The 12,716-nt window shown below is 41.5% G+C and overlaps 1 protein-coding gene across 4 annotated transcripts in view; it reads right to left on the reverse strand.

The window, feature by feature from the left end:
• Nucleotides 1-12,716, reverse strand: part of LTBP1 (latent transforming growth factor beta binding protein 1) — a 270,959-nt gene that overhangs the window by 54,190 nt on the left and 204,053 nt on the right. For all 4 annotated transcript variants that reach the window (XM_048484134.1, XM_048484124.1, XM_048484115.1 and 1 more), the window contains 3 exons: nucleotides 11,003-11,146; nucleotides 5,089-5,271; nucleotides 3,763-3,849 (listed from right to left, as the gene is read on the reverse strand). In XM_048484134.1, coding sequence (XP_048340091.1) covers nucleotides 3,763-3,849; nucleotides 5,089-5,271; nucleotides 11,003-11,146 — 414 coding nt within the window. The remainder of the gene's footprint in view (nucleotides 1-3,762; nucleotides 3,850-5,088; nucleotides 5,272-11,002; nucleotides 11,147-12,716) is intronic.

Genomic DNA, 12,716 nt, shown 5'->3' on the forward strand with positions numbered 1-12,716 from the left:
GCTCACTCCCAGGTCCACTGGCTGACAGATCATAGCAAAATACACCAGGAGCTATGAAGCTCAGGCTACTGTTTGGCATGGATAAAAGTAGTTCTACACCTGCTAGTCTCACTTTTCACCTTTCACTCACTTGTCATTACAGGCTCAGATTTTAACAAGCATAACTGTAACTGCCTCTGTCATCAGTCTGCAGTGTGATCTTTGTTTTCTGTCATCTCTCTGCCCCTCTCTTTGTATTTTCTAATTTATTACCACAGCTATATGTATGATCCAACAGCATGTGCCTGTGCTCAGTGTTTTGGGAGTGCTTAGCATCCTTCAGAGGTGCTGTGCTGGCTGAATGGTTTGTGGATTAGTGTCTTTCGCTAATTTAAATTGCAGCTGTTTCTTTTCACCAGCATGCTTACTCATCTGTGTGACTTCGATCCCACTGTGCACTTTATTTGGACATGTTCTATTTTACTAATCACATAAACCTATTCCCATGTGCAGCGCATGCCATGATCCTCACGCTAGAATGAATGGAAACGTTTTCTAATGTCAATAGGGCTGCTTTGGAGTCAGCTCTCTGAGAACCATCGTCTTTTTCTTCACTTTCTATAACTGTTTTCATTCTCCCTGCTTATGTTGACACCTGGTCTGGAGATTCTAGAGATGATGGCTTCCTCTATGCTGCTGTAACTATAAAAAATGCTTCACAGAATTTGAAAGGTATCACTCTGGTATCTGGGGGCTTTTGATATAACTCAAACTGATAGACATGTCTACAAATGTAGGGAAATTACTTTGCAGGCATGTAGCTATATTGTCTGACATATAACAATGAAGCGCATACTTAGTAGAATGAACAAACAGCATGCAAATCGACTATTAGTGATTTTAATTATATTTTACAGCAAAAATACTTTTACATCATACCCATTCCTTTTTGTTATATTTTAAATTTGCTTCTTTTCCCAACCTTGTTACTTGTGCTTTACCCTACATTTACTGTACTATTTTCTTCAAGCTGGCATTAGACAAGTGGGAGAAGTACATAAATTGGGCCAAATTACTCAAATGTGAAAGCATTCTTGTGAACAGAATTACTCTTCATTTATATGACAGCAATAGCAGAAATGATGCCAACAAAAAATATTTTATATATCTGCTGAACAGTTCTATAGGTAAAACTCCCAAGTACTCAGTTTTCCAGAAAGGAAGAATAGGCTATATAAATATTTTTTCAGCCCTTCTTCCAGAAACTGTGCAGCTTGAAGGATTCTTTAAATCTTAAAGACAGAACTTGCCATCCATACTACCAAAAATATTTTTAAAAGATTGGGAGTCTGAAATAATAGCTAAGGAAGAAAACTGCATAATTTGAGGGGAATTATACATTGGTTAAAGGATTCATACAAGGAAGGATTCATACAAATGAATGGCTGAAGGATTCATACAAATGAATGGCTGATTATGCACAAGGTGTTTGTTGTGGTGGAAGCGAAAGTCCACTGTGGCAAGATTTCTTGTACGGAAATATTTTCTCTAGCCCCGCTTTCACTTTCCACTCACTCCACACCAAAAGCCCATTGGTCTTGACACTTGGGTTTACAGCACATCGAAAGATGGATGATTGTGAATCTAGGGAGCTTGCAAATGGCACTTCACATTTTCCTTTTGTGGTTTTGCAGTTTGCATGCTGCCATTACTCCCCCCTCACTTCCCACCATAAAGGACAATCAATTATTGGGCAATGTGTCGTATTCAAGACTTTTCTTTAACAGTTCGCCTTTTTTATGTACTCTATTGATAGATTGATATATTAATCTATTGATAAGATTACAGATACAAATTAAAGATTATATTAAAAATTAAACATGCGATAGAGAACATGCAAAACATCGCCCTCCCAAATGCAAGTGAACAGCTAGGTGATGGGTAATGCCTGTCCCACTGCAAACAGGGCGGTAGGTAATAATGCTGAAATAAAGACTGCCCGGGCCAATTCTCTTTGAAGTTGCTGGAACCTTGCCATGCGTAATCAGCCAATCACATCATCACATACTGCATACTGCATCAACATTTTATGGTCATTAGATTACTCTGGTGTTGCCAATTAGATACTGTGGGAATTAGAGTTTAAGATCAGCATATCAGGCAATTAGGAAGTAACTCATTAGTCTGTAATTTTTCTACAAACAACAAATTTCACAGTCCCAAAGCTTATTGACTTTAATGGGTGGACACTAAATTTTTGTCTGTAGTCATTTAATGGGTGGACATCTAAATATTTAGATAGAAAAACTACATTTCTCTCCTAGTGTTCATGCTGGGTTTATCTTATCAAAATAGTGTTGCTATTAAATGTTGGTTGAATGTTTTTGCACTATGTGCAAAACATCTCTTTTTGACAATGTTTAGATCAATTTGTGAAAGGAAGGAAATGGTTTACAACAGAGAAAACTGGGATGGGGTGGTGGTGGTGGTATTCAGATGGGATAAAAAGTGCATCAACAACCACATTCTGGCTGTTTTTCCACTTTTGAAATCTCCTGTGCTATATATGGGAGCACAGCTGCCGCAGTGCTCTTTACCCTGCTGTTGACTTTGCACTGCTCCCCAGCTCTTCTCCACTTGCACCACGAGGTCTTTGGCAATGTCTCCTACAAATTTCCCCCCTGCTTCCCCCACTCACTTTCACCAATTTAGTTTACTCTGCACAAAACAGGCACTGGGAATCGGCGCCCTGCCCCCCCCCGGTCTAAAATTCTTGCATGGGCAAGGGAATCGCGGTACTCCAACCTCCCCGTCTAAACTCCTTGTGTGTGCAAGGGAATCGCCGCCCTCCCTTTTGCAGCTTCCTTTTGCAGTGCCTTCACATGCCACTTCTCACGTTTTTGCAAGATTTTTCAAGGTTTCTCCCTGTACTGCAAGGGGGGGAGAAGGTGCCTGTTCATTGGAGGGGCGGGCCAGAGCAGCGAGGAAGGAAAAATGCCCTTGTTCTGCTGCCGAGGAGGTTTCTCGGCAGTGGAAGCCACTGGAGCAATGGAGGGGCATTCCAAAAGGTCCCCAACTTTTGCAGTTCTGAAAAGTTCCGTAGCAAAGCCACTGTTGTGGGGAGGCGCTGGGGCAACAGCATGCCAGACATACTGCAGCAGCGGGTGCTGTGGGGAACTCCCCACTACGCCGAGGCATTCCCCATGTCAACAACGGGGCACTTTTAACATGCAAAATCAGGCTCTATCCTAAGAAACCCTGCATAGGCATATGAAAGAAAATTTGGATTGCAGTGAAATATCTTGCTGCATAGTATTGGAAGGCAATACAAACGTCAGTTAAGTATGACAGATTATGGTGCATTGGCCATTTTCCTGGAAATGGCGATACAATCCCCTCTCTCCCTAAGTCAAAGGCAATGAGAAGACTTCATTTGCCCTCACTGGCATCTTGTAGTCAAATCCAGCTAGCTAACATACTATCATAATTTTCTTAGGTTTACAACAGAATTCCAGATTGATTGAAATCACACAGTGAAGAGGTCCTTTCAATTAAAAAACATTAAGAAAAAATTGTTGTGAACAGCTGTGAAAAAAGAACTTTCCCCTCTCATGCCCTTCCACTCTCCCCTTTTCTTTGCCAGTTTGTACATCAAAAATCAAACCTCTCCAAAATCTGGCACAACTCTTCTTTAAAACAGGATTTCAAAGAGTGCTATTTTTTCCCTAAGATCTGTGAAATACTGGTCAAGTCTGTATAAAGGGTCTGTATAAACTTACTGACCTTTGTAAGTTTCTGTAATGGCTCCGTAGGATAGATCTTCAGAGGGTATGAATCCTTTCCCTTCAGGGCACAGTTCAGTAAACTCAGCTGGGAGGAGGAAGAACTAAGAATCAGCAGTGTATTACCAGATCATGAAACATGAAACAGATTACAACTTTTCCATAGTCTTTTGAGATAACATTCTCTTTCTTTAACACTCATTTTATATTATTTATTTCTACCATTGCCCTTCACTGGGAAGATTAAATTCAGCTATGTAAGAATTGTGGGTATCTTAACTCTTCCACTCCAACCTGTCTCACCAATCAACCTAAATGCAAGATGGATAGTAGGACTCAAATGATGGAGGGAATGACAGAAATTGGGTGGAAGACAGCCAAGTGTCAAATTAACCAAGTTTTACAGTTTTGAGCCCTGTTAATTTCTTCTTCAGTCAGCTTTTTCCTGTCAGACCTAATTTAGCTTTCAGTGATTCAAAGCTTATGCAAAGGTAAGAATGTGAACAAGAAATTCCTTTTCTTTGTAGAAACAATATCTTGGGCTCTTTTCCTTGTGTGATATGCCATAGATAGAAATGAGAAAAAGCCACAAGAAATCCACACACCAGACTTCGGCTTTGGGCATCTTCACAAAATTTGTATGTGTGTATGTGAGCAGTCTCAATTTGGATGCACATAAACATTACCTGCAACAATTCCAGCCAAAAAAGTTCCAGCATCATCAAAAGAAATGTTGCTGATTACGTGCGTGATTATATTCCATCTATCCATGAGACTAAATGGCTGAGAAAAATCAGGATACTTGTGCATACAATATTACTAATTTAACCAACACTTTGTTATTGATATTTATTTTGCATTCCTCATGTTTATGCTCTAATTAACATTTTAAAGAAATGCTGGGCAGGTGGAAATACAGCTTATACAATAGACAGCACAACCAGAAATTATCTTACATACAAATTTCATTGCTAATAAATTGGGCAGATGTAGAACAACAGACCTGCAAGCGTCCAAATATTAGGAGAGAAGTATATTTTTAACAAATAATTGCCCCAAATAGGCAGGGAATAAAATATAAAGGGCTGGATCCTATGGATGCAAGAGAAGAAGAAACTCACTCAAGAGGATATTTCCTACTTTACACAGCTTTGAATGCCTTTTGCTAAGGTTGAGAGGATCCAAGAAGAACAGAATTAGGCACATTGCCTTCCTTTGCTCTTCCATGAGCACAGCAAATGAAGGGGGCAACTCCCCTTCCCCACTTCAGCTACAGTGCAGTAATCAACATTTACAAACTACCAAAGAAGGGAAAATTGACACTTACCACTTCCAAGCACAGGGCATGGGAATATTTCACAGTTATCACCCCAGCCAGCACCCAAAGTACAGCAGCATTCTTGTTTGGTAACATTGGATGTTAGGACATTATCACAGAAATTTGCATCATTTAAATTATAGTAGCATTCCTTCTTTTCATCTGCTGGTTCCTTGGTGCCTACTGTTACATCTAAATATAATCAATGAAAGATACTACATCATACATCAAAAATATATTCAGATACATTCAGGCAAAAAAAACTCTCACAATATGATCTTAGGTGTACAAGTCACTAGAATTTACCATGTGTATCAGCTAATAACTGTCTTGAAGCAATTTGTATGGATTTAATGCTGGCTGATCTATTAGCCTTGAATAGGGTGATGATATGCCATTAAGGGTTGAATTGAAATTGAATAGGATGATGAAAATGAATTGTGGGATTGCAAGTTCTCACCCCTGATTTGTCCCCTCTTCTTTTCTCTTAATTGAAATTCCCTATGTTTTTTGTTTACAAAAGTGTCAGTCCTCATATATAAAGTTGTGTTGACTTCCACCAAGTTACCCCTCCTTTGCAGATCCCCACAAGGCTGTTTCTGATGGTCTAATTCCTAGGCCACAGCCAAAGTGGGTGGGGGTAGGGGGCAGAAGAGAATCACTCCTGCCCCCTCTAAAGAAATTAGTTTTCCTTCCAGGTGTGGTTGGCTACAGGACATTATGTACTACTCCTTACAACAATCCTATGAAGCAGATCAGCGTTCTTATCTGCAAAGTGTAAACAGTGGTTTGAGACTGTGGTTTGCCTTTCCCAAGGCTACGTGTGATTTTAAAGCAGAAGCAAGAGTGGATCTGGGGACATTATCTATGAGTCCAAGGACAATGAGGAGAGTGAGTTTAAGGGGAAGGACCATTCATACACCAGACTGGGGAAAAATCTGCCATGGCTTTATTGAATACAGCTGCAGAAGCACTGAGGATGGCTCCATCATTGGGAGACCTGCTGCCTGATATACCCCATCTCTCTCAAGCAGCCTGCTTGGGGGCGGGGAGAACTGTGATAGCCTCATTGCCCCAAACCTCTGGAAAGGGAAACCATGGTATGGCAAGTCCCAGGATCACATGTGGGCAGTAGCTGCTGTGCGGTTCCTCTGCCAGTTGGTGGTGAGCACCAGCCGGCAGTCCTTGAGCTGGGCATGCTGCTGAATAGCTCTACACCAAGACCCTTTGAGGGGGTCCCAAAAACAGGGGAGATGGGCTCACAGGCAACACCTCCCCCCAACTGATCCATCCCAATGTCCAAACTGCCAACTAAACTGTGACAAAAGCGTATAGCCTAGTAACAGAAATATGGAGGTAGCAGGGACCTCAAGGGTCATCTAGTCCAACCCCCTGCATAATGCAGGGAATTTACAATTACCTCCCATTCACTCCCCAGTGGCAGACACACTATGCCCAGAGAAAGGTAAAAAAAGACCAAAAAAATCTGAGGAGCCCTGGTCAATCTGACTTGGAGAAAAACTCCTTCCTGACCCAAAGTGATGATCACACTACTCTGGGCCATGAAAGCCAAGCACTGGCTCATCCCATCCTGTCCTCCTCCCAACAGCAAAAAAGGATAATCTGAAATGCCACCAGTGATGACTCAAAGGCCGTTTCCACACGGCGTCGTTGGGGGTTGGGTCGACGCATCCCACGCCGACCCAACCCCCCTGGGACCATTCGCACGAACGGTCCCAGAAACAGCTGGGACGACGGCGCCGCGGAGCGCTGTTGTCCGGCCGACCCGGCGTGTCTCTGGCCGTCCGGCACGTCGCCGAGGCCTGGAGACACGCCCTCCCGCCCCTGCGCGACTGCTCCAGCGTCGCAGGGCAGGGGGCGTGTCCCCAGGCCTCGGCGACACGCCGGCTGGCCGGAGACAAGGTAAGTGAAGGGTGGAGGGGAGGGCGCCTTGGAGCCGCTGCCCGTTTGTAAGAGGTAGCTGACTCCAAGCCGCCGTTTTCCGGAAACCTCGCTCCCCGAGCGAGGTCGGAAAACGGCGGCTTTGAGCCGGTCGGGCAGCGCGAGAGCCAGCGCGGCTCACCAAGCTAGATGCGCCCCCTGTCGCGAGAATGGCTCCCCTGGGGGCCCGCCCATTTTGCCATCCCCAGGGCGCCATTAACCGCCCGTGCGGGAAGGGCCAAAGAGTGAATGGGAGGAGAAGCTTGAGCATCTTTCCGTGCTAGCTCTTCCACTGCTGGTGCCGGGTTCTGTGCCCACCTGCCTCATGGAGAGGTTGTAGCTCTTTTCTTGCCTAGGCTTAAAGCAATTCATCTAGTTGCCTAGCCTGACATCCTGAGAAGAGATCAGACAGTTCCCCAGTTTGCAGAATGCTGCTGGCTGGGTTCCTTTTTCCCTTTCAGATCAGGCATGGCAGCTAGGGCTCATGTGCACTCAGGTTCAAGACCAACATCTCAAGCAGCTTGAATCATGGTGAGGCCAGGGTTGTTTGTCCACTCTGGCTGTGGTGATTCCTGTCCCTACACACTGGTCTCTGTGTCTCAGTGCGCATCTCCTCCAACCTTTTCCCTCTTTTTTCTTTCTCTGCCTAAGCGGGGTGGGATGGCATACACGGATCAGGACTTGAAGGAGCCCCCTCCCCTGCAGGAACCGGTACTTAGGAAGTACCAACAAAATAAAAGCCCTGGAAATTTGCCATAGGAGCTTTAATTGAGGATGCATCACACTGACATTTATCACCATTAATAAATGTTAGCTAGGTGCTCTTAACCAGAATTTGCTCCTTAATTCTGGCCTGTATCAAATCCTGATTGACTACTAATTGTATTGGTGCAATTTCAATTTGTGCACGTATGCACAAGCACACACATACACAGTAGGAGAGGGATGTGAGTGACTGGTTGGTGTGCATGATCCAGGAAATTTTAGTATGCATGCATGCACACACAGTAGGAGAGGGATGTGACTGGTTGGTATACATGATCTTATTTATTTGAATCCTAATTATATTAATGTATATGATCTTATTCATGTTGATTTGTAATTTTATGTATCATGAATGCTCAACGAGTATGTCATTCTAAGTGTCTGAATTATAATTTTAAAACAGCACCCCATTAATCGGATTCACACAGAACAAAACCATTTCAGAAAATAGGGCTACCTCAAAGATAAGAATACAAATTGTTACTGTAGATATTTATGATAATACTAAGGCACATCCAGAATAATTATGGATTTCCATAAATCAGGTCCTTTGTGGAACTTTGTTGCCGTAAATTGTTTTTATTAATAATAGTTGATGACAGAGGTTTTGGGACATTGATGTGCACAAAATATCTTATTGATGTAGCAAATAAATACATCTTGTTAAGCTAGGGTGCTTATTTTTCAGTTGACTATTATCCAACATTTAGATATTCATTTTCTCTCTTCAGGGGATCACATATTTGTTTCGGTGGATACAGACTGGCAGACACATTTATTCAAATTTAGCACACTTAACAACACTTTTTTCCCCTTTGAAACTTTGCCAAGGTCAATAAGTGTACTGTGGGGAAAACACCCAGCTGAGTGCTATTTTATCTTTGTTAGTCTAGTCTGTGGTCTCTCCTCATCAGATAATTACAGTTTTCCATAATGTGCTGAATTTCATAAACTTTGGTGGTTTTGTGGTAATAGCCATTGCCCAACAAGAAACAAACCAAGACTATCATGTGTCAGAGAAATACAGCTGGACTAAACCAGTTCTCCCAAGGTGAGAGAGAAAGCACAATACCTTAGCCACCAAAGAACACATTTTCATTGGATACTGGCCACACATCCAGATGACACAGAGCCAGAATCTTGAAGAGCAAAAACCCACCAACCCCTGGAAAATACCACAAACCACAGCAGTTTTGACACCATTTTCCATGGAAGGAAGGCCAGAAACTAGACTAGAAGGCAGGAGAAACATACTGCTTGTTGGAAATATGCCACAGTGTCTAATGGCATCTTAAAGAACAACAAACATGACATAAATTTTTATGTTCTACAGCCCCCTCCTTTTGTCAGATGCATAAAATGGTCACCTTAGTGAGCAGGTATATATACTGTGAGTACAGAGTGAAGAAGAAAAAAAAATATTTTGGACACAAGGAGGCTGAAGGGCAAACAACGCCTCAGACAGAAGTTAGTATGTGTTGTAGTATTACAGAGTACAGATAAATACAGAATGCATTCTAATGAGTATAACATCTAAGCAGGGTGGATAAAACTCTCGTGTGGCTTTTGCTGCAACAGACGGAAGGCAGCCACTCCTGTGGAATATGACATGCATTGTTGAGCGAGTTCAATCTAATTTTATATTTAAATTTCTCCTCCCATTGTCTATCCAATTTTTTTAAACAAAAAAACTGTTTACACAGCTGTGACTGAGGTTTAGTCATGAATGTTTGGAAATGGAGAAATAAAGAAAGACAAACTGTTAAAAAGAATTGTATAGGGACTAGTGTGGATCTACATGCTTATGATTTTCTTTGATATTATTAGCCTCTTAAATACACAGACTGTTTCACAAGATTTTAGCTTTTTAGTAAAAGTCTTCTGTAGCAAAAATAAATAAATGGTATAACACATTTATTTGCTTTTTTTTGCAAAGGTGGAAAATTGTGGAACTGAGTCAAGCCTAACTGAAATACTTGAAAATAAGATCTATTGGTACAATTGTTGGTTCAGATCATGGAAAAGTGACACCGGCAGACATATGAGATATGAGAAGGAAAGGTTTTTTTTAATCACAGAGAAACTTCTTTCCTCACAGATCGCTTGCATTCTTGCCTTAGGGTTTTTCCACATGTATCTACAGAGAAGTGATGGACTCCTGGAAGTGAAGTAAGAGGATGCAAAATGGTTGATATCAATCTGATTCTAAGAGGATCTTAAATATTTTGACCTTGTTTGGATTCCTTGGGTCTTGTAATATGCAATGTAACTCTAAAACTTAGTTTTGTGTGCTGATTTCAAACATCTAATAAGGCATTGTAAGGGAGAAATCCTAAGCAAGCCTACTCAGAAATAAATTTCACTGAGTTCTGAAGGACTTATTCTCAAGTCAGTGTGCATACAATTGTGGACTAAGAGTACAATCCAAAGGGAATGGGGGATAGAGCCTTGAAAGCGGTGTGGAGTTGCAGTGACACAAGTGCCCACTCTGCTGGTGTAAGGGACAAATAGCTAGAGGGGCTATTACACTGGTGGCAGGGCGATGCACAACTGTGTGACATCCAAACCCAGAAGCAGCTCTGTGTGCTGGTGTCTCTCCACTGCAGAAGCCTGCAGTGGAAGTGGGCGGGGATTGGTTCAGAGGTATTTCCCAGTTTTGGCCCATAAACACCTCCTTTTTGTTGCACAGACTTTTGACACCAAAAAGTCATTCCTGGGGATGGGCTTCTCTGGGAAAGAAGAGGCTTTTCTCCTTCTCTCCCGGTGTCCCTGCTTCCAATTGCCTTTTTGGAAGTGCTACTGTGGCACCCTGACCTTTTTGGAGGTTGCACAACATCCTTGGCTGCTGCTCTACTGCCCCCTGCCTTTGGATCCTAAAAACAAACATCTATAAAGAATACAACTACAAATAAATAGAAGGTGAATTGCAATAGCATAAATACTGACAATGGCCCAATTGACATATGAAACTGGCGTGTAAGGGACCTAAAGTTCTATCACGTTCAAATTTGGAACAAAAATAAACAAATGAGACGTTTTTCAAAATATTAACAACCAAAATGTATTGGAGACTAATTATGCCTGTAAATATACTAAAATATATTAAAATAATCTTAATTTTCACATTGACTACATGTTCACTCTGTTTTCTATGTTTTGCCAGACTGAAATATGTATTGTTATCCAACCTCTACATTGAAAACCAGTGGAATGTTACCTGGTGAGGAGCGGAAGCGACATTGTCCAGTCGTTAGATCGTACTCCTGGTTTTCATCAGAACACAGACACAGGAAGGAGCCTTCTACATTTTCACACAGAGCTTCCCCACACACTCCACTCAGCATTTCACATTCATTTACATCTGGAAAATGGAGCACATTATCAATTCAGAAACCTTCTTAATTAACAACAGGGATTTATTGTCCCTGAGGTTCACATGTCAGCATTTTTAGTTGAAAACTATTGTTTAGGGTTGCTGTTTTTTAAAGAACATATATCTAATGAGGTAGACTCCCAGAAGATGTATTAGATACCTTAAGACAAAAACTCTTTAAAACACAAAAAACACAGGCAGTGGCTGAAAGGTTACACTTTTTATACTGCTGTCATTTTACTATACAAATATCTATTTACATGCATAATATAACACTGAAGTCAGCTGAAGCAATTTTCATAAATCAGTTTTGGAATTCTGAAGCTTTCTTGATCATGAATACCATAAACAGTGAGTGGGTCAATGGAAACCATTTGTGTGGTAACAGAAAAGATGGAATACATTCTCCCATATATATACTTCCTAATATTAACTATGTGCACCCAACACATTATTCGTCCATAATATTCATTGTTATGGTGTATTAGTTTAAAATAAACTGGGTCTGCCAGGGTTTTATGTAATACAATGTCTATGTGATACAATTCATTCCTGGGTTTTCTCTGCATATCCGTGAATGTATTCCCTAGAACAGTGGTGGCGAACCTTTGGCACTCCAGATGTTATGGACTACAATTCCCATCAGCCCCTGCCATCATGGCCAATTGGCCATGATGGCAGGGGCTGATGGGAATTGTAGTCCATAACATCTGGAGTGCCAAAGGTTCGCCACCACGGCCCTAGAAGTTGATAAATCTCCCTGACTGCAATAAACTGTTCATCCATGGGGTGAAGCAGTTCTCAATTCTGTTGCTTCTGGAACATTTGACAAAAAGAACCATGCTTGCGACTTTTACACAAGTAGAGCATGTCTCCAAAAAGAAGATTGGTATTTCTTTTTATGTTATAATTCTTCTGTTGAGCAGTTCTATCATCATCGCAGTTACACTGTAAACATTTTGGTGTGATAAAATAAAGACAATAGGCTCACAAAACAGCACTAAACTATTTTCTCCTGAGTTATTACGTGAACAATGAAGGAAATGCAAAGCCAAATAAGAATAAATTTATCCAAAACATTTTGTCCACATATATCACTGATATATTTCCAGTATAACATTATGGTAGTTCTGAAAAAGGGTACTGAGATGGATTCCAGGACTTTGCTAACCTGTAACTAAACAGAGCCAACAAGAATATAAGGAGTTAACCATAGAAGCATGAGAGAGAGAGAGAGAGAGAGAGAGAGAGAGAGAGAGAGAGAGAGAGAGAGAGAGAGAGATTGTTTCTGATTGGCTGGAGGAGAGAGTGCCAGTTAATCAGTGGGTAGTTAAACAGAAAAGACTTTGAAGGAGTGTTTTTGGAGAGGAAGAGGTTGAGTGAACAATTCTGTACTCTTGACTAAAATCTTTGCTTTCTGAAGGAACTGTCAGACAGATGTGGCTGGTCTGATCTGTGTTCCCTTGTCACAGTTTAACACACATGGGGATATTATTTATCTTTGGGAAAGATATACTGAAGAGGAGAGGCAGTGAGGGTTCTAATTCTGTCAGTACCC

Source organism: Sphaerodactylus townsendi, linkage group LG01, assembly GCF_021028975.2.
Source record: "Sphaerodactylus townsendi isolate TG3544 linkage group LG01, MPM_Stown_v2.3, whole genome shotgun sequence".
In the NCBI taxonomy this organism is placed as follows: Eukaryota; Metazoa; Chordata; class Lepidosauria; order Squamata; family Sphaerodactylidae; genus Sphaerodactylus; species Sphaerodactylus townsendi.